This window comes from Anabas testudineus, chromosome 18 (genome assembly GCF_900324465.2).
Source record: "Anabas testudineus chromosome 18, fAnaTes1.2, whole genome shotgun sequence".
Classification (NCBI taxonomy): Eukaryota; Metazoa; Chordata; class Actinopteri; order Anabantiformes; family Anabantidae; genus Anabas; species Anabas testudineus.
In genome coordinates, this window is record NC_046627.1 from 15,460,857 (window position 1) to 15,479,474 (window position 18,618).

Sequence of the window (18,618 nt, forward strand, 5' to 3'; positions counted from 1 at the left end):
CCTGACAGGAAAGACTCCAAACACACAGTAACGCCGTCATATTATGATAAGAGATGAGATAACACACCGTGGAGAAATCGGTGTAGGCCTGCGTCTGCGGCCATAGTCTAAAAATAAGAGTGATCACATTTGCCTTTGGGTTTGTGCACATTTTGCTGAGGTGATTTTGTAAATAGATGACGTGTATTGGTTTATGTTTATCCTTTGTAGTAGGTTTTAACTTTGTTATTGTTTGGAGAGTTTAATATAATTGATCATATAGACGTTCATATAGCTCATTTTAAGATAGTATAGCTCCACAGATGACGAAGTGCAACTCCTAAGAGCAATGACCGGGACTGAGCACAAGTTGCATGCAACGCCTGCAGGCGTGTCCGTGCGCCGTGACGTTTCCAAAACGGGCTGGACTCGGGGAGAACTCAGATGATGGGGATTAAACAGTGGTGCGGTGGAGGTAGTTTTTGCAAACAGCTGCTGGGCTGGCTGTTCAGCTCGATGATCGCGCTCTGGAGGTTTGGCTGAGGAGCTGTACGCAGCATGGGCACCGGGGATTACATCTGCGTAACGCTGCGTGGTGGTGCACCCTGGGGATTCACCCTGAGGGAGGGAGAGGGGGACACCTACATACCTTTTCTCGTTTCCCAGGTATCTATGCGTACTTGTGTCAGGTGTTGATTTTATTCATAATATTTATGTGATTCAAAACATTCAGTTGAGGTCAAGGCGGGGTTGGTCTAATCTCTCTCACTGCAAAAATCTTGTCTCCTTGCAAAGATGATGAAGTTTGTTTCTGTGGAGATCTTGTACAATAATCAGTTCAGATCAGAAGTATGTGCAAAGTATGGTATCACTTTTCATAGAGTTTCGTTGAGTCACTGGCTGCAAGAATGATTTTATTTATTTGAACAGTCCCATGTGGGGGTGAAATAATTCAAAGTAGTGCGTCTCGCTGCATTTTTGTGTGCGTTGGCTGTGTTTTTGGTGCAAGATTCCTCTGGACCCTTATATGGTCAAGGCCGAGAGTGCGAAGCTGCAGGCAGAGTGATCTGTTATCACTCACAAAAAAAACTATAGCAAGAAAGCACAGCGTTGTTCAGATGAGTAACCACACTGAAGAGTGAAAAGCAGGCTGAGGGCATTGTGTCTGAATCCTAATGCCAACAAATATATGGAGTTCAGGTAGATAGGACCATGCTGGTTTCACTTGAAACAAACATTTAGATAAGTTACAGAAGGGAGTCCAAGCAAATATGATTCTATGATGTTATAAACACTTTAGCTACATGTTATTTGTTTGTTTAACCTGATGGTGTGGTAAAAAATAAACCTTACAACAATATGAGAATGTAATCCAGCCTCTGGTGACAAAGCTACTTATGATGCATTTACATGCAAGCACCAGTGTTTATAGACAATCTTGCTTAAGACAGCAGTCTCTTATTTAATTTACACAAGCTGTAATGTATAACTGTTGCGTCCAACTGGTTTACTTGTAGTAAGTTTTTTGGATGTTTAGTAGTCAGCATGTACAGTATGCATCCCCAATCCCCAAAGAAATTGTTTTAATTATACTCAGATGTTAAAGTTTTGTGCAATGGTTTTATTCCAGTTCACATTAATCTTTAAAGCTATCCATTTGGTCTTAAATGCTAATATAAAAATGTAAAAAAAGAGGCTTTTCTCACTTTTTTTCTCATGAAATGATGCGAGACAGACTGGTCCATCGTGAAGAAGTAAAGCCAAGTGCCGTTACTCTAAAGAGCAGCTGAGCCTCTATATATGGTACAGTGATACATGGTCACTGCGCAGACCCCCTCATCAACTTGTCCTCCGTGAAGTCAACGTGTAAATGTTTTTCTTATGCTGCATTCCTGCAACTTCAAAGCTCCACCCGAAAGTGGCGTGAAGGCGTCAGTAGATCATTTCGGCGACAGATGTTTAACCTGTTTCAAGTATTTGAGCCATTAATTCTGAAGTTCATTAGTGACCACTATTGGGGTTTTAAATAAATAAAGGTATTATTCGGACATTTTACACGTGAGAATTAGTGGCTGCACATCGACTGACATGTTGAATTAACTCAGACAGGGTTATTTGATTTTAAAGGATTGAAAGAATTCACTTATGCATTTACTGAGCAGTTCATATGCAGCAAAAAGCATAAAAATGATGGATTGAACAAAAATTATTTAAGTTCTCTGTCTGCAAGTTTTACACAAATACCTAAAGCTTCACAACAACATCGCAAACCAGTTAAGTTAAACAAATAGCCTATAAAGTCTTGCATGAGGATGAGTCAACACGATGGAAACAAGCTGGGCCAAATATTAGCACCATCAGTGAGGTTTAGTGAGTATAATAACCGTGAAAGTCTCTGTCCTCCAACAGACATCTAAAGCATGTTTAAGTTTTAATATTCCTTTAGAACACTACATTTATGTCTAATTTTAGACATAAATGTGGTGTTTGGCCTCCAAAACGTTCTCGTCTGTTATATAAGAGCCTTGCGAATTCACTTCATCTGAGTGTTTGCTTATTAAAGTGAATGTGATGTGTACATGTGATGCATACAGCTCAGTCTAGGACATCTGGGGCTTTTGGGCCACCTCATCTGGAAGGCATAAGTCTACCTCCAAAACTCTTCTTGTGGGGAGGACGGGGAGCCAAGTCTGTTAGTGAAAAATCAACAAAGCTAACACATTAAGATCATGCCAAATACTCTTAAGCTACAGGTTCTCCCGCGTCGAACAAAACGTGTTTTTGAAGCTACTGTTGAATGTAGTGGAAGCTGTTTTGTTTTACTGAGAGAAAGTGATTGTTCAGTGGACTGACAGGCAGTACAGTGTAAGGGCACGGGGGTATCCACTCTTAAAAGGTTCTCTCCATATAAGGCGAGCTGTATTTTTCTTCTTATTTGGAGTCCTGGCCTGACTACAAAGTTGATGAGGTCACGCAGCTTTAAAGCTGCAGAAACGGCACAATGCAGCGTTTTCTACGTCCCGATCTGCAAACACAACAACACCTCAACAAAAACACCGAGCCATTTAAATCTGAACTATGATAACGGTGCTACACACATCTTGGCTGTGCATAATGCTTTTTGATTTAATCTGTGTTATTACTAAACAGATATTCCAGACTAGAAATCAGCTAAATCCTACCAACCTGAGCGGGAGACTTTTTGGCCTCCTCATTATTAAGGTATGTCATCTTGGTATGTGGACCGTCATCATGCATCAACTCAGTTGTGGAACGCTGAATGATCAACCGAATGTAATGTTAATGCCAGTCTTTCATGTATCCAACTCTGGGGACTAGGAGTTGGAGTCTGCACGCTGAAACAAAGTCCCTCTAAAATGTATAATCCAGATGACATCTACAGTTCATTAAATTATATTCTTAGCCTAAATGAGAAGTAATCTTTGCCTGAGTTATTGTGGTCTTTATAGAGCAGAGAGAACTCTTGTTGCTGATGTTTCAGCCCTAATAGTGCACCATAGGAACCGCATTAAGCTGCCAAGCAATCAGCAAAATACCATTGCCTCAGTCATTCAGTGCTGATTTCCAGGAGTAAACAAAGTTCTCCACTGCTCCTTCCATTACTAAAGTTTTGGCTTTGCGTTTTTCAGCAAAATATTTACATTCTGATTCAGAACGCAGCGACATTTCTTTCTATTTTATATCATCCAAAGCAATTAATGTCAATATTTCAGCAGCTTTATGTGTCTGATAATGCTATTAATAGTAGTTGCAGTGTTTCTGGCCGCGCTTTAAAGCCGGTGCCATGCAAAAGTGAAGCCCCGTTGGATCTACTGTAAATCAAATTATGAAAAGCACATCACCCCCTGTAATGGTGCTGTAATAAAGATTTTATATTTGTCCATATAAGTAGTTAAATTATAGTCAGTCCAGTTCAAAATGATTTTAGCCCATAAAAAATATGATTTGGTATGATTGGTGATTTATTAAGGTTTGGTTTAAGGTAAACCACTGGGTTTTGGTTGTTTTTTTAACTTAATACTTACTGCAAACATCTAAAGAAACACTTAATTCAATTTAAAATCAGACTAATTGTTCTATTTGTGGTTGTCAGAAACTGAAATGTGACTGTATTCACAAGCACTTCATTGCCATTTGCCATGAACTGGAGCTTCGGTATAAACACTAATAGACTCTAATTTAGTGCAAAACACATCTTTCCATTGCTTTCCTGTAAATAATAACATAACCCTCCAGTGGAGGTGACTTTGCTCTAAGGCAAAAAAAGAACAGATGAGTGAGTGGAGACGTTTAGTACAACTGCCCTCCCCGCATGGTGTGAATGCTACCTGTAAAGCAGCTGGAAAATATTTTCCTGAAATGTAAAAGCATAATTGCTTAAAGCTGTGAAGGGCAGGAACTGCCAGGAGCTATGTGGACACATTACGTGTTCTGTATTTCCTGTGATTTTCACTTGTGTTTAAGCCCATTAAATAGATAATTTGAAAATGGGCAACGCAGGATAACACAGACATATGTTGCCTAATTGTGACCCCACGTGATGCAAATACCTGACGATCGCCCCGGTAGTCAAGCATTTTGTGTCTATTTTTACAGAATAATTTCTTTTCTGTTCTTTCAAGCATAATTACTGCAAACTACTTTCTCTTCCTACAGGCAGTTTGGAACAAAGAGGAATGAGACACTAGGTCATATCTGCCTTCTTTTCAAAATTTCCTCAATGTTTGTGTATCTTTGTGTTGCGAGGAGAGACAACGACAAATGTTTCCCCTCCTTTTTTGGAGCATGAGCGGCTGCTGTGTCCCTTCCAGACAAACCAATCCTCCCTGTTATGAGGTGTGAGTCCCCATAGATAGGCGCACAGGTTGCCTTATAGGGCCTGTTTGCTCACACAACCTCAGCTATTGAGCCAAAAGGTAGGGGGGTTTATTAGAATGTCACCCGCTCTAAAGCAACTCTTAAAATATACTGTATATATCATATAGTTTGCTTTTAATGCCCTGGTTTCTGGCTTTGTTAGACTCACGCTTATGTGTTTGGCAGTCTGTTTATATCTCTGTTGAAATGCTTGGTTTCGTTGGATGCAAAGAGGTGCAGCTTGATTTTGATCTTCCCCTCAAGACAAACACAAGTTAGAAGAAATAAGACGTATGAATGTACCCCGTGCTCTGCAATAGGAACACGAAAATAATTGATCAACACTGTAATGCATGGATATTTCCTTCCATGTTCTGCAGTACAAGATGTGTGTGTGTGTGTGTGCATCACCATCTAGTGACACGATTGCTTTACTGCAAGTGGATGGAGGTGTTGCTGCAAGACTATTCAGTACTTGTATTTAAAATGTACAATGTTTTTGTTGCAGTGCTGCTGGGTTGGAAATTAACATCTATATTGTACTGTGCTGTACAATATCTATTCAAGTTAGGTATATTTAGTAAAATAGAAACTAGATTTACTATATAAATTATGCTTTGAGTGTGTTGGTAAAATAAACAAAGAGTGAGATAACCATGGTTGTTTTAAGTTTTGAAATGCCTGAGCTATGAGCTGTTCCACAATTTACGTGGCTGCTTCTTGCCAGGAACCTTTTCTGGGCAACTCCATCATAAGAAACCATGGAGTCTGTTTTGGTTTTTGTGATGGTGTGGTGAAATAATTCAAGTAGAAGAAAGGGTTGCCGTGGTGTCAAGTGGACAGACAGTAAGCATGAGTGATAGCAGAAGAGGATGTTCACCATCATCAAGGCCTAACCTGTATTGATTCTTGAACATCAAAAATGTTAGTTTGAAAAAAAAAAATGCTAATGACTCTTTTAGGTGAATTAGCCACAACGGATAAAAATATGTGACTTAATTATGGTGAATGAAGTTTTGGAGCACTATCTCCTAATATTTTAACTGAAGTAAATTATCCTCCTGGCCATATGACTGGCCTTTTGTACAGAATTTATGGGGTATTTCTGCTTATTAAACCCTCTCATTAGTGAACCACTTTATAGGCCTCGGGCAACAGTTACAAGAGAATAAAACCATCAGTCGTTCGTTTAACTGTGTAAAGAAGTGCCCTTTAAATGACTCTGCAGAGAGCATGCCTACAGCTATAATATGAATATTAAAAGTCAGGGTAAAATTGCTGGTTTTACTGTTGCTCAATATGTCATTATAGTGCAAATTGAGTTTGACTCTACGGTGAGCTCTTGATCGTGTAGGTTTCAAACAAGTGTTTGCATTCATCTGGGAGAAAAGACACTATCATCCTATGTTCTTGTTTCATATCTCTTGAATATTTATAATGCTGTTTAAAACCCCATTTTCATGTTATTCATTTGGCATGTACGGTTTCTTAGTGTTTTGTTGTCATCCCCAGGTAGAAGAAGGTGGCCGTGCCTTCCTGGCTGGAGTGCGGGAAGGTGATGAGGTGGTATCACTCAACGGAGAGCCGTGTGCTGATCTCACCCTTTTACGAGCGTTTGCTCTCATCGACACGTCGATCGACTGCCTGCAGTTGCTTCTGAAAAGGTAGTTCCACATGAAACCCATTAGAGTACTCCCGACAAAAGATCAGTGAGCACAATATGACATCTGAATACGTCTGTACATTCAGTAACACTGTCATATCAGTGTAACTGAGCCATTCAGCAGTAGTGTGGGTCCTTGATGCTCAGAAAAGCAAAACGATTATAGCACGGCTGTATTAGCATTTAGATAGCATGTTGTTTTATGACCTGCGCCCTTTTGCATAGTTCACTGAACCACTGACTGTGAAAAGACACGTGTTAGTGTCTGTGTGTATATTAGTGAATTACCAGCTATGTGTCAGCCACTCAGCGTGAATCAGAGTGTCTGACTGACATGCAGCTGGCGACATGATCAAATCTTTGCTGTGCATGCATTAAGGCACGCATATTTAAACTTGAGAAGGATACACACTTGTTTAGAGGCATATTTTATGTTAAGTCTTGCTCTCGAATTAGGTTAATTTGTGATTTAAATTTCTAGCAGGCCTATGAGCACATTGCGGGTGGTTTCTATGACTGTGTGGATCATGTCTCTGTAGATTTGGAGAGCAGATGACCTCAGCTTGTAGCTATCAAAATGTATTATGATATGTCACTCTTTCCTTTTTGGAGAAAAGCGGCAGCCACAGAGGTCTAATTGACTACAACTGACTTATTGCAGTCACAGATAACGACATTCTGTTATTCTACTCGTTGCTGACCTTGAAAGTGTAAATTAGGCAGAGCAATGTTGAAACATGATTATATTCCACTTCAGAGACCTGACCCTTACATTTAACTTCCTGCATGAAGAATAAATCTAATACTTTGACAACTTTAGCCGTGCAAGACAGTCTTTCTGAGCAACCTGATGGCTTCTCTCCTTGGTGATTAGGTATTTCTTATTTTAATGGTGAAGTTGGCAAAGTCATAATCAAATCATATCACTAATATCTTCATATGCAAGGAAAAATGCAGGCATTTATAATGTACATTTTGCATATGAGGTAGTATTTAATGCATAAGTCCAAACTATTTTACCAATATCCCATTAAAGGAACAAATAATGTTTGAAGCGACACTGTCTCATTTACTTTTAAGACAAAAATTATCTAAACAACTAAGAAAAGCTGACCTGATCACCCATTGTTATTCTCCCTTTTTTCTCGGACAGATACTGCTCCAGTTCCCCTGATGACTATGAATCGCAAGAGAGGTACTGTGGTGAGCAAGTCTCTGGCAAGACTTCAGAGAGCACCACCCTGCACATCTTCTCCCCAGTGGACAGGTCCCAGAGCCCAAGGGAATTTGTGATATCTGAGTCCCAGGGTGAAGCATACTATAGGGAGCTGGAGAGTGGCAAAGAGTTTTCCAGGAGACCCCAGCTGATTTGCACCCAGCTACATGCTGTCTCATCTGGTGATCAGAGTAACCAAGAACCGGTTTTTAAAGACAATGATGAAGAGGTACGGCGGTGCTTCTCCCCTGGGGACATGGCTGAGCTGCAGGTGTCCCTGTCTGAGCAAACACTGGATGATGCAGGCTGCACCTCTCTTGGGAGTGCACTGGGGATTGCGGGAGAGCTCTCAAACAGAGAGGCCATTGAGACTATCCATACCAGCACCACATCACACAGTGTGCCTTGCTCTGTCAGGAAGCCGCTCAGCCAGCACGGGGTAGTGCTCAGCTCTCCATTGATGCTGGGGCAGGTGGAGGTCATTTTGCATCAGCCAGCAGCATCAGAAGCAGGGAGGAGCATCCTGAGTGTGGGTGGCCCCAGGGTTAGTGGATCTGTGGGATCCCAATGCAAAGGAGAAGAAGGAGGAGGGCACAACGCGGGAATTCCTGGGTCTTTTACTGTCTCATTTGGAATTCCCTCTGAAGAGGCAACACCATCTGAAGATCAAGACTCTGATTCTGAAGGTAGTCAAGACAGACCTAACAAGCATCGGCCAAGGCACGCTAGTAAGTAGATATAGACCATTTAAGCATTATCCTGTTGTGTTTTTTTTTCTATGTGAGTGCGTGGAAGACAAAAGGATATTTTTCTTGAGAAAGAATTTCCAAACTCCATATAACACAAAATTGCATTTCACAATCTGTAAGCTTTCCAACGACTGGTGTGTTGAGTGTACTCCTCAAAATAGCATGTGTCTGTGCAGTTGGAGGAGGGTGCTCATTCCATTGCACTGAAGCAGATACATCCGGGTCTAACCTGAATTAAGACAGAAATTGGTGTCGGGAAGGCATGGTGAAGATCTAAAGGTGACTGTTAACGAAAGCTTTATATAAAGACTCAATATGAAAATAGGTTAAAAAACAATAATAATAAAAAAAAAAATTATAAAACATCTTAACCTTTCCTTGTGAAGAAGCTTGACGGTGAATATGGATACTCAGGCGTTCCTCGGAGTGGTGTAGAAGGCATAAATATAACACCAGCATGCTGATGATGCCTGCAGAAGTGGCCTTTTGACAGACACCAGCATGTGCTCCCTCAGCCTGATACCTGATCCTTTCAAACTGGGTGCTTTAACTGAGCTTTAAAAGTGAGTCTATTGCTCACTCCCGCTACCTCCTCCACCTTCAGGTTAGTCTTACAGGAATATTTAAAAGTAAACCTGCTTGTTATTTTATTATTACATATGTTCAATATTATATTATAATGCAGAACTCCTATTAATGCTGCATTATTGCATCAATTTGGCTCATGTGTCAGCAAATTTCACAGTAAGTAAGAAAAGCAGAAGGTTGTGGTAAAGGCGCTCTGGTCCTGGTCAATTTATTGCATGCAGGCTAACTTTAATTGTTCTCGATGTCTAATTCAGGTTAATTCATGTGGATTAACAACTGATTTATTGTAGTGCATTGTCAGTGAACAAATGAGGATATTAGACATGGGTCAGAGAATTTCATAATTGCTTTAAGGGTGGATGTTTTATCTTCTATTGAATGAGCAAATTTAGAATAATACAATTACAAATGAGGAACGTGAAATAATGATATGTGAATAAAAGCTATTAGTTGGTAGTTTATTAAGGACCCCTTGTTAAAACTAATGCACATTCCTGTACTTTCTCTATGAAAATGCTAATGTTCAGTATTTGTTTAAACTGTTTAGAGAGGTGTTGATGTAACTACTGTTGAACTGGACTGAATCACACAGAGATTTGTTTCTGTTATTAAATCTAGTCTCACCTACGTAAATGGGGTGGATGAAAAATCGAAACTACCATAGACCTGATCTTCAAAACTGATGACAGTTAAATCAACACTTCTCTAAAAATGTTGATTTATTATGATTCAGCCCGTTATTGAAGTCTGCTTGTGAGCATTTGCATTTGTGAAACATGTTTTCACAGAAGGCTGATTTCAGTGTAATGTTGCTCACTGAAATTAATTGCTTTCCTTCTGGCTTAACTTTCTTTTGAAACTTGTTTGTTTAATCTGTCACCATGCTATTTGTGCCAGCTCTGTTTCTACTCTTCAAATGAGTGCTGGACTAAATTGTTACATAATAAAATGTATTTTTATTTTCCAAATTATGGAATAGATGGAGTTAATATTGAAAAGGTTTGCCACAATTATCATTTGAAATGATTTAGTCAGTAGTGTGTGATCAGTGCAGACACAGTGTTGACACAGGCTGTGGTAATGCTAATATTTCCTCTATAAGTTGTCAATACTAAAAAGAAATCCCTTTAATACCTCTGTTTTAGCCTCATTAGTCTAAACACTGAAATCTCTCTTTGCTTTTCTAAACAGGGCTCAGGCGTAGCGAGAGTCTGTCTGAGAAGCAGGTAAAGGAAGCCAAGTCCAAATGTAAACATATTGCTCTTCTTCTTACGGCTGCTCCGCCCAACCCCAACAACAAGGGGGTGTTGATGTTCAAGAAACATCGGCAGAGGGCCAAGAAATACACACTTGTGAGCTACGGCACAGGAGAAGACGAACCAGAGTACAGCGACGAAGAGGACGAGGAAACAATAGACGGCAAACAACCAAACCACACTGTTGAATTTACTCTTTTGGCTGCAAACAATTCTGACACAGACAAGCATTTCCTCACTAATGCACATAATAGTAAAGGTGTTCTAACTATCAACTGGGACAAGGGTCTCCTTGAGATTGAAAGGAACCTAAACAACAGAGCAGATATGGAATGTCTGCCTGAAACCAAGGGCAAGGGTGCCCTAATGTTTGCCCAGCGACGTCAGAGGATGGATGAGATTTCTGCTGAACATGAGGAGCTTAGAAGCCAGGGGATTCCTGTGGAAGGAGTGCAGGAAACTGAAAGGAAGCAAGTGGAACACTCTTACATGCAGTCCACAACAGAGAGCCATGCTTACATGGATGTAAATACACACCAACAAAGCCAACAACAGCAGTACCAGCAATATCAAGAACAACAGTACTATGAGCAACAACAGAACTACCAACAGCAGCAGCAATATCAGCAGCAGTATCAGCAAAATCAGTATGAGCAACAGAATTATCAACAACAAGTGTATCAACAGCAGCAAGACTATCATCAACAGCAACAGCAAATGCAGCATTACACTGCAAATATTAATGGAGCAGTCCAACATCAAACCAGTGAAATTCAGAGTACTTTCAGCAATCGTACTGCAAAGCCATTCTCAGTAGAAAATATGGGGGTTTATTCTTCTGCTATGAGTGGGACCAATCAAGATTCAGTGGGCCAAGGAGAGCAGATAGCTTCTCGTGATGAGCGCATTTCTACCCCTGCAATTAGGACGGGTCTTTTGCAAGATACAAGGAGAAAAAATACTGGAAAGCCTATGTTCACATTCAAGGAAGCACCAAAGGTGTCACCAAACCCAGCATTGCTGAACCTCCTCAACCGGAGTGATAAGAAGTTGGGTTTTGAGTCAGGGCCTGAGGAAGACTACCTTAGCCTTGGGGCTGAGGCTTGTAATTTCCTCCAAACTCAACGCGTTAAACACAAAACCCCTCCACCCGTGGCTCCAAAGCCTGTCATCAACCCCCAGTCTCCTCCTTGGTCCCCACAGATAGAAGTGACCAACCAGGACATGCCTCAGTGTGCTGAAAATAGTGTTTCCACACCTGCTGTAGCCCCCACCACCGAGAGTACCCCTGCTCCAGAGCTAGAGCCAACTCCTGCACCTGCCCCTGAACTTCCTCCCCCTTCTACCACACAGGAAGCTCCTGCCAGCACTATTACAGAGGAGCAGGGCACATGGACTTGCCCAGAGCCCCATTCTCAACAGCCTCACCAAGTGACAGCTCATGAAGAAAATGGCCGCATGAATTCTACCATGCAGCCTGAGCCCGCTCCTGTGTCTACCTGGGCCACAGCACAGCAACAGCCATCTACCAATTCCTGGCATCCATCTCAAGTGCAGCCCCAGGAGCCACCCCCAAGTCAGTCCCCACCACAGCTACCTTGGGTGACACGTCAGCCTTCTCAGGCACAAGCACAGCCTCAGCCCTCCACAAATACATGGACTCCTCAAATTCAGCCATCCTGGAGTCAACCTCAGGAGCAGGCACAGGCCCAGACAAATGCTCAGCCATCCTGGACCCAACTTCGAGAGCAACCACAGTCTCAGCCACAGGTTCAGTCCTCCTGGACACAATCCTATGAGCAGTCACACCTTCAGCAAACTTGGGGTCAACCTCAAGAGGCAGCGCAGCAGCTACCCCAGGCTTCATGGACTCGACCACCAGAAACGGATGCTCAGCATCAACCACTATGGGTGCAACAACCCCAAGCACAACCGCCCTGGGTTCAACCAATTCAGCCAGAATCCCAGCAACAGCCTCCATGGGTTCAGCAACCACAGCATCAGGCTCCAAAACAAGCATGGCCACAGGCCCAAGAACCAGGTCAACCTCAGCCACCCTGGGCGTCACATCAGCCTCAGCCTCAACAACAGCAACAGCAGCCTGCAATTACTGCATGGTCTCCATCACAAGCTCACCTCCAATCTTCCCAAGTACAGCCCCAAGCACAGCCTCAAGCTCATTTGAATCCATGGGCACCGGTACCTGCCCAAGCTCAGGCCCAACCATCGTGGGCCCAAGAGCAAACTCAGACCCAACATCCAGCACCTTGGGCTCAACCAGTTTCACCCCAGCCCACTCCACAGCCAAAGTGGCAGCCATCCTCTTCAAAGACCCCAACTCAACCTCCAATGAATACATGGCCTCCAGCTCAAACACAGCCTCAAACACCTATGAATACCTGGGTACCACAGTCACAGCAAACTGTGAATGTTTCCCCATCAATTGTGAACACACGCCCTTCTCCAAAACCTTGGAATCCACCACAAAATGCCCCACAGAAACAGATTCCTCCTCCACCACCACCACAGCGAATGCACTCTTTTGCATTTAGTCAAAGAGCTTCTTCTTCCATCAACCCAATGGCTACTGTCCTAAACCCATCATCCCCAGGTTCAGCTTATGAGATGCCAGCTGTCAGAGGGAAAGGAGCCGATATGTTCGCTAAGAGGCAGTCACGTATGGAGAAGTATATTGTGGACTCGGAGACTGTCCAGGCAAACAAGGCAAGCCGGTCAACATCGCCAACTGCTTCCTTACCAAGCGAGTGGAGATACACTCCCAATGTACGTGCTCCACCTACACGAGCATATAATCCCATTCAGTCCCCCTTTTATCCCCCAGCAGCAACAAAGCAGCCCCCTCCAAGTAGTCCTTCATCCAAAGCAAAGAAAAAAGGCAAAGAAATACAAAAACCTGCTCCTAAACCCCTCAATGTTATAGATGTCATGAAGCATCAACCTTATCAACTCAATTCTTCACTCTTTACCTTTGGCCCAGCAGCAGAGGCACCCAAACCCCCTGCACCTAAGCCTGACCCTTCACCTCCTAACCCACCTGTTGAAAACCAACCAATTAGATATGAGCAAATGCCCACCATCCAGCCGGCTGGACAGTTTAATGCTCCATATCCCCCGCAGGCCTATGGGATGCCCATGCAACCTATGATGCTTGATGGCCACTACCAGCAAGCCCCAGCTAATGTTTATCCCCCCTCTATTCCTTACCAGCCACCTCCTGGTGGTCCATACCAGCAACCATATAACCAACAGTATCAGCAACCTGTTCCACCCCCTTATCAGCCCCAAGCTCCTCAATCTCCAAACACTCTGTACCAACAGGCAGTGCAGGCCCCTTACCAACCAACCAGTAGCCCGCCCTACCTATCAGCTCCCTCAGCACCTTACCAGCCACAGCCTCCCAGTTGCTATGTTGTTCCTAGTTTCCCTCTGGCTGCAAAACCTGAATCTGCATCAGGTGGCAATATTGTAGCTGCTCCAAAGCCTAAGTTTACAGCTAAGAAGAGCTCGGCTCAGGTGTGGAAGCCTACAGCTGTTGATAAAGAGTGATTCTGGTTGAGTCATCACATAGTTGGTGTCTTCTTGAATCAAAGGTTGTGTGCTCTGTCCACTGACAAGTGAAATATTTTGAGCACACAAACTCACGCTTTCATTAACTGTCTTCTTCTCCACCTGCTCTTGTCATAGTACAGAGCTTGATGGTTTTAAAAGTTTTGAGAGCTAATGGAAGTAGCACAAACATGTCATGATCATAAGCATAAGAATGGGATATATGTACAAATATACAAAGCAAGAAACATTTTATAGGAAAGAAATATAAATACTTAAGAAATTATTGTTGATTAGTTAAATTTTATGTAAAAAAAAAAACTAAATGAAGGAATTATATGAAGGTAGGGGGGCAGGATGCCCAGCATAAACTGAAAGGAAGGAATGAGAGAAAAAAGAAATTGTGCTAGACAGCGACAACAGGAAGTTGATTTTGGAAACAAAAATGCTAAATGTGAGTAATATTATTTTGATAAACAAAAACATCTAAAATACAGCAAAGTTGAATAATGTAATCTAATAAGTAAACACAAAAATAGTGGCAAAAAGAAGGGTAGAGTCTGGCTGCTGTAATGATAGCAAGCACAAAGCAAAATTTGCATTGTCAGTGCTGTGATTATATAACTGTGCAGTTTGAAGTAAATGCTGGAGAATACAGCAGTACTCGGTTCAAAGAGGGACAACAGTGCTGAAACTTCAAATGTTGATTTGTTTCTTCAGTACTTTTTTCCCCCCCTGTGCCTTTTCCATAGCACCTACTTAAGTAGGTTAGTTTTATTTTAAGCTTTATGCCAGCTGTTGCATCATGTTCGATACTATATTTAAACTGCCTCATGAGACGGAGTGCTGAGGTCCAGAGCTAGTAGGCTTAAAGTTCAACTTAAGTCACTGAAAGCTACTATTTCTCAGACCTCTGTGGTATTATTTTCCGACAACAGGCACCTTGTCTTGCTTTCGTTTTATGTGAATAGCTGATAAATGACATGCTAAAGGAGTATTATCGAGAGGATAACCAGCCCGGTGATGTTCACAAATGTATTTTTAGTACAGGGCTGCTTTTGGTCTTCATGTTCTTTTCTTTTTCTTTTTCCTTTGTGTGTTTCTCTTCATAGTGCACTCTCTGTATGATTTACTGCAGTGCCATTAAAACATCTTTTATCCTTGTTTGGCTTTCCTTTCTTTTGTCCTTGGAGCATGCTTTTTGGGTGTTTTCTATTTCTGGTCTCTTCTTTTTTTTTTTTTCATCTTGCTTCTCCACCTGTACTATAAATACTTCCAAAACTAGCCTGTAATTGCTCAGACCCCCCCCCCCAAAAAAAAATCTGGATTTAATTTTAATTTCAAATAATTCAGTTTTCTTTAATCACTGATCCTTTCTTCAACAAAGAATGACTGAGACACACATTTCTGCACATTGACTGCCTGATGATGCATGTATGAAGGGTATTTATAGGCCTGTGACTTCACTCAAGACAGACAACCTCACTGGGTAATTCTAGAGGTCAAGTGAGCGGTCTCCTGCTGAAATATATATCCACATTGCATCATGCATTTTTAGAAAGTAACTTGTAAAGTGGAAACTTTGACATCAAACGAATGATTAAGTTGCAGATTACTGCAGCTATTTGTGGATGAATTTGATTCCTATACTCAAACAGGCCCTAGTTGCCTTTTTGGTTAATTACACATGCAACTTTATCTCAACCATTTTTGTTTTAAAATTCACCCTTGGAAGCAGGAGTGCATTGAAATACATCTGTCATGTGTACATAAATAAACACATTTAAGTGCGTTATTTATGCACAGCTGTCCACACATCAATGGTTTAGTTGCAGTTTTAGTTGTCTCCTACTAACAGTTTGCACTTGGTGCTACCTGCATTATCACAACACAGCAGTAGCGGTGATCTACACATAAATCAGATTAAGATCCAGCTTTCTAATGCACATAGGACATAATTTATTTCAGGCAAAGTACTAGTCATCTATGCAAAACCCTGAAAATATGGCCTCCGATTGTCTGCTAATCTATTCATTCATTCTTGTACGTGTCCTAATGCAGGATAATACTGCTGCTGGCATCTTAGGCCAACAAGATACATGAGTCAGCAGATCATTTACACCTCTGTAACTCATTCAGATGCATTTCTCTCTCTCTTTTTATATTACTGCACTCTCTTAAATCCTGGGCTTTCATTGTTGCCATCTCTTGCCATCTTTCACCAGATGATGGCAGCACTACCTTTTCTGCATGGCTCCCACATTCATCATCATTCGTTGTAAGAGGCAGCGAAGGTTCTGCTTTTTCACCCTACGTAACCCTAACAGTGAGAATTTAGATACTTTCAAATGCCATTGAAGTGAATTGAAGTGATGCCTCTGCTGCAAAGAAGTTTCAATTGAAACAACAGCAGTGTCACTTACTGTAGGAGGGCAATGTACTCTCATGAGCAGGTTGTTCTGAGGTATATACTGGTTCACTTTGCTTGGCTTGAATTCTTTTGCATGCTATAAGTCCACAATAGTTTAAACCACACAGCTTTAATCATTATTTTTCTGGCTATTTATTTATATACTGTATGTATACTTCAAAGAATTAAACAGGGTACATTTAAAGTATTACAGCACTTGCAGGAAATGTGCTGATGATGAAGAGCTGCTCTACTCTCCCAACGTTTTCCAAGCTGATTTGATTTGGCTGGAGCACCAGTCAGCCAAACAAAAATGAGCCCTTACTAAAATAAACATGTCTGGATCTTTCCTTGCAGGCACTTGGCAGGAGCTACTCCCTTTCACCACCAGCCAGAGTACCATCCGCAGGCAAGAAGTCAGCTTCAGCTTCTTCCTCCCCGAAACCCCCGCCTTGGGCCTCCACAATTCACCCAGGAAGGCAGACATCCCGGCTAGAGAAGGACCACAAACCCCCTACACCCTGGGAGGCCGCCTCCCAGCATCCCTTGGGCATGGTGGATGAAGCCTTTGCTTTCCAGAACCTCCAGCAAACCCTTGCCTCAAACATCCGTTTGGCTGCACAGCGCAAAATGCTGCCCGAGCCTCCAGCGCAGTGGAAGGCCAGGGTGTCTTACCAAGAGCCGCAGAAAACAGGCAGCCAGACTTGGAGCCAGAGCCAAAGGCACAGCCAGAGTCGAGCTCCGTTGCCATCATTTATGTCCTCAACGAAAAGCTCTGTCTCTGTTGGGCACGCTGGTTACAGGTCCCTGCCCAGACAGTGGCAGCCTCAGAAGTCTGAGTCACAGGCAAACCTAGGGCCCTCAGTGTCCTCCCCTGAGTGTAAGAGGCCCTTGGGAGGGCAAACTTACAAGTCAGTGTACACCAGCAACACTTGGAGCTGGAGGCGGTAGGATACGACTCTGTGCGACTATGCCACGTTTAAGTGCAGTTATTTTCATTTCACCAACATCTAAACAAACCATAATATGACGAGTGAGTTGTGTGAGCTTAAAAAAGGTCAAAGTTGATATTTGGAAAGATTGCTAGACTTCTTCCTGGTGTTGATGATTTTATAACTGCTTTAAAATGCCTTCTATGTTTTGCTGTTGATGCTTATAGTATAAAATGTTTGAGATGAAATCTCTGCATGCTACAAAACGGAAAAGAGATGGTTGCTTTGAAAATGTAAGGAGACCTAAAAGTTGAGCATTTCAAGTTTGGTAAATGCACTGAAGTGAGTGTAGGAGTATGTTGTTCAGAATGGATATTATGTGTGTGAACTGATATGTTCTGATCACGCAGAACAGGTAGCTATAGCATCCCGAGGTAAGGGACATGTGAGGGAAAGATAAATTGTTTTTGAATGTGTGGATTTGTTACCATGAGATGCCGTTCTTTGCAGTGACTGTGCACTTTTCTCAATCGGTGAAAAATCTGGAAGTCGTTTCACTGTCGCAGTACGATTAGGGATGCATCAGAAGCGAGGCTTAAAACTTGGGGAAAGGTTAGGGCTATACCTCTTTGCACGTAGTGGGTGGACATGTTATTACAGTATGTGGGATTTAATAAGAAAGATTAATTCACTTACTTACCAGGCACGTTTTAATTGGTCTATGTGGTCACTAATTAGTAAAGGAGAGAGAACAGGAAGGTGAGAAGCCATACATTTGGTATATTTCTATTGTTTTAGTTACCCAACACCTTTCTATTGTGCATCTGTTGCACTGTTGGCCGCTCTCTATGAAAAAGGTGAGCTACATAAATATGCATCTGTGGATAATGTAGGACAATGTAATAGTAATAGTATTAGTTAAAAGTGAAAGTTGATGCATCTTAATTAGGAGTGAAAGGAGACTGTTGTACTTCATTTAGATTAGGGAGACTTTCGTGCAGTGTGTAATTGCTTTTTGCTTTTTATTATAGACCAGTCGTCTAGTAGTCCACAGACTAAAACTAGGCTGGTAAATGAGATGTATCCCACAGCATTAACGTATGTCTCAACTGACTCCCTGAGCATCCTCACATGCTATTGTGTAGCTGCGATAATTACACTGATCGATACCCACTGCACTTATAATTCAGTAATCAATGTCTGTTCTGATTCAGATGTGGTTTCACATCCAGTGTTTTTAAGAAAAAAATAAATACAGTGAAATAGCACCATTTCCCAAATTGCTGTGTTTATGCTCTCTGCTCTTTATTTCAAGCATGAAATCCTTTGCTCTGGGCCATTTGTTGCTTGCTGTACCATTCCATGAAGCTTTTTTGTATG

At 42.0% G+C, this 18,618-nt stretch overlaps 1 protein-coding gene across 3 annotated transcripts; it reads left to right on the forward strand.

The window, feature by feature from the left end:
* Positions 1 to 441: 441 nt before the first annotated feature.
* LOC113157302 (synaptopodin-2) lies at positions 442 to 18,511 on the forward strand. Of its 3 annotated transcripts, none has more exons than XM_026352710.1 (5): positions 442 to 645; positions 6,370 to 6,521; positions 7,674 to 8,464; positions 10,265 to 13,113; positions 16,664 to 18,511. In XM_026352710.1, exons 1-5 carry the CDS (start codon positions 538 to 540, stop codon positions 17,255 to 17,257), a joined length of 4,494 nt encoding a protein of 1,497 aa, XP_026208495.1. In that variant the 5' UTR covers positions 442 to 537; the 3' UTR covers positions 17,258 to 18,511. The 3 variants fall into 3 exon arrangements, with proteins under 3 accessions (XP_026208495.1, XP_026208496.1, XP_026208494.1); XM_026352711.1 differs by having other exon boundaries at positions 10,265 to 13,053; XM_026352709.1 differs by lacking the exon at positions 16,664 to 18,511 and having other exon boundaries at positions 10,265 to 15,060.
* Positions 18,512 to 18,618: the final 107 nt, after the last annotated feature.

What these genes read in the sequence shown, in the direction of transcription:
- LOC113157302 (XM_026352709.1), top strand. Translation starts at nt 538, where the DNA reads ATGGGCACCGGGGATTACATCTGCGTAACGCTGCGTGGTGGTGCACCC. An exon ending in TACCTTTTCTCGTTTCCCAG is followed by an intron (nt 646 to 6,369) that starts GTATCTATGCGT and finishes TGTCATCCCCAG; the next exon opens with GTAGAAGAAGGTGGCCGTGC. An exon ending in CTGCAGTTGCTTCTGAAAAG is followed by an intron (nt 6,522 to 7,673) that starts GTAGTTCCACAT and finishes TTTCTCGGACAG; the next exon opens with ATACTGCTCCAGTTCCCCTG.